Here is a 2,514-nt window from a genome sequence, read left to right as displayed (position 1 = left end):
CTCCTCCGGCCCAGAGCTGGAAGCGCGTCCTCCAGCCTCACGGTTTGCAGAGCCCGTATTTGCTGGCCGGACGCTGCTGAGGATGAGCTAACCCTGCACAGGGCAACACAAACAGCTTCAGCCTCAGCATGAGGTGGGTTTGCCCTCCTCCCACTGCCTGGGGGTGTGAACACACCCAGGCGCAACGACAGCCACGCACCGGAGGAAATGCCTGTACCAGTCAAAATCCTTGGGCTCCAAGCTCCCCCAGGACTTGTCCATACACAGATTTGCATGTCCTTCTCCTCAGACAGTTCCCTGGTACTACGTGTGCCCTAAAATGACTCCTTGGACATTTTTGAAAGCTTTGCTGGGGGCAATTTTTACTCCCCAACATGCAGCCCAGGCCAGCGCTGGCAGCAGGGGCTGGGGTGTGATTCGGGAAGCAAATGGAATGCTGCCAGGAAGGAAGGGAGGGAGCAAGTCCCAGATTTTGGAAGGCAATTCTGCAGCGGGCAAACGTGGAGATCGCAGCAGGGCACACTGTCCTGGAGCAGGGGATGGCTCTGACTGGTCCTGCTGCCCCTGCCCTCCCTGAGACAGCCCAGCATCAGGGATGGGGCCGGGTGCTCCTCACCGGCCATGCCTCCAGCACCACCCCGCTCTACCACTGTGCTCCCCGGAAGGCGGGGGCTGCCCAGTGGGGCTGTACCTGCTGTCACCGGCATTGGCCACGTAGAACTTGCCCATGAGGTAGACGGCAGCCAGGGCGCAGCAGCCCCCGGCCAGGTGCTGGGATGTTCGCTCCCGCTCGATCTGGTCATCCTGGGGAGACAGAGTGGTTCCAGGGTGGGTGGGCAGCCCACACAGCTGGGAGTGGGCAGGGGGGGGCAAGGGTCCTGCAGGAAAGCTGGGGACATGGCTTCACCAGGGCAGTGGAGCGGCCAGGAAAGAGCAAAACAGGAGGGGAGCAGCTGGGACTGCAGGAACAAAGCACAATGAAGCTCTCTGCACCCACACAGGCCTGGAGCCCAAAGCCTCTGCACCCTGAACCCCCAAAATATGGGAGAGCATCACAGAGCCCTCTCCGACACCATCCTCCTGGGATCCCTCACTGCAGCCCCTCCTTGCTGCAGAGCTGCCTTTTGCCAGAGGGGAGAAGCCACTGCAGAGACGGACAGCAAAAAGATGCTCCCTGGTGACCCCGGGGCATCCCCCGTGCGCTCACCATGTGCTTGAAGGCATTCTCGATGGCGCCAATCACCAGGCTCTCGTGAGAAACCGCTTTCTCCAGGTGAAACCGTGGCACAGCATCGTTGGACACCTCCCCGTCATCCTCTGCCAGGGGCACCCGGCTCGGCTCCACAGTGCCAGCCCTCACGTCATGCGGGAGGCAGATGGGAGCTGGGGAGGGGTCCCGCAGGATGTCCACAAGGTCCCGGAGCTGCTCGCAGATGTGCAGGTGGAGCTTCTGGGATGCCATGACAGCAGCACCACTGCCTGCGTGGCCATCAAACAGGGCCCAGTAGTGGAAATAAAAACCCCTCCTGCCCTGTGGGGAAACGGGAAGGCTTAGCAAGCCTGGGAGGAGGCAGGTGGGATGGGGAATTTGGAGCAGCTGGGGTCACCAGCTGAGGACAGCAGCACAGGGCTTCGTCTCTGGCTGCAGGTCCCAGCCCCACACGGGCAGGAGCTATGTGGGCAGCTGACCAAGGGTGTCTGGACACGGCCAGTCCCTGGCTGGAGCCCAGCCCTGCGTCAGACACCACCTGCTTCCAGCAGCCAGCTCCTCGGAAGGGGAGGCACAATGGGGCCAGCGTGGCAGCCACCTTTGCAGCCTGCCAGGGCACGTGGGATAGTGGCCTCCCCAGGCTGGCAGCCCTGGCATGGGCCAGCAGGGACGGTGGCAGGAGCTGGCAGGGAGCAGGAGTGGCCAGCCCGGGAATGGAGGGAATCTCCAGCAAGGCGGTGGTGCACACACGTTGCCACATGCCCTATCTCACATCCTCCTGTGGGCATCCTCCCTGTCTCATCCCAGCCCATGCATGCCGCTCTGACACTCACCCCATCCAGCTCCCCACCACCTTCCCTGGACAGCAGCCGGCCCCTCGGGCTGGGCCTCCTCTCCACAAACACCACTTCACAGCACGCCTGGTCCTCGTTGTGCTGGCTCTTCCCCGCGTTTATCACCCTGCCAGGAGGAAACAAGGTGTAAAGGCTCACTCACTCACACCACGCTGCAGCAGAAGCCATCCAGCAGCACTTCAGCCCCATGGCCCAGGGCTGGTCTCACTGTCCGGGGCAGCAGCCCGGTGAGATGTCCCGGACCATCACAGGGGTTGAGGTGCTCCTACCAGCACAGCTGGATCCCAGGGAGCACGGCCATCCAGGAACCCGCTGAGCTGGGGGGGGACACGGGACACAGCAAAAGCTGGGGCTTTGCTGCAGGTCCCCAGTGCTGCCCCAAGCACAGCGACTGCCTGAAAACCAGCACCAGCCTCAATCATACACCCCCAGCCGGGACCCACAGACACT

General features: G+C 62.8%; 1 protein-coding gene across 1 annotated transcript in view; it reads right to left on the bottom strand.

The window, feature by feature from the left end:
- The window catches only part of PPM1J (protein phosphatase, Mg2+/Mn2+ dependent, 1J), a gene marked incomplete at its 5' end in the record, with an annotated part of 5,482 nt that extends 3,281 nt beyond the window's left edge, over positions 1–2,201 (bottom strand). The window contains 3 exons of the mRNA XM_010154560.1: positions 692–804; positions 1,208–1,531; positions 2,044–2,201. Of these exons, the coding sequence (XP_010152862.1) occupies positions 692–804; positions 1,208–1,531; positions 2,044–2,201 (595 nt within the window). The remainder of the gene's footprint in view (positions 1–691; positions 805–1,207; positions 1,532–2,043) is intronic.
- Positions 2,202–2,514: the final 313 nt, after the last annotated feature.

This window comes from Eurypyga helias, unplaced genomic scaffold, assembly GCF_000690775.1.
Source record: "Eurypyga helias isolate BGI_N326 unplaced genomic scaffold, ASM69077v1 scaffold30846, whole genome shotgun sequence".
Lineage (NCBI taxonomy): Eukaryota > Metazoa > Chordata > Aves > Eurypygiformes > Eurypygidae > Eurypyga > Eurypyga helias.
Note: the sequence above shows the minus strand (reverse complement) of the source record. Positions and strands in the feature narration are given on the sequence as shown.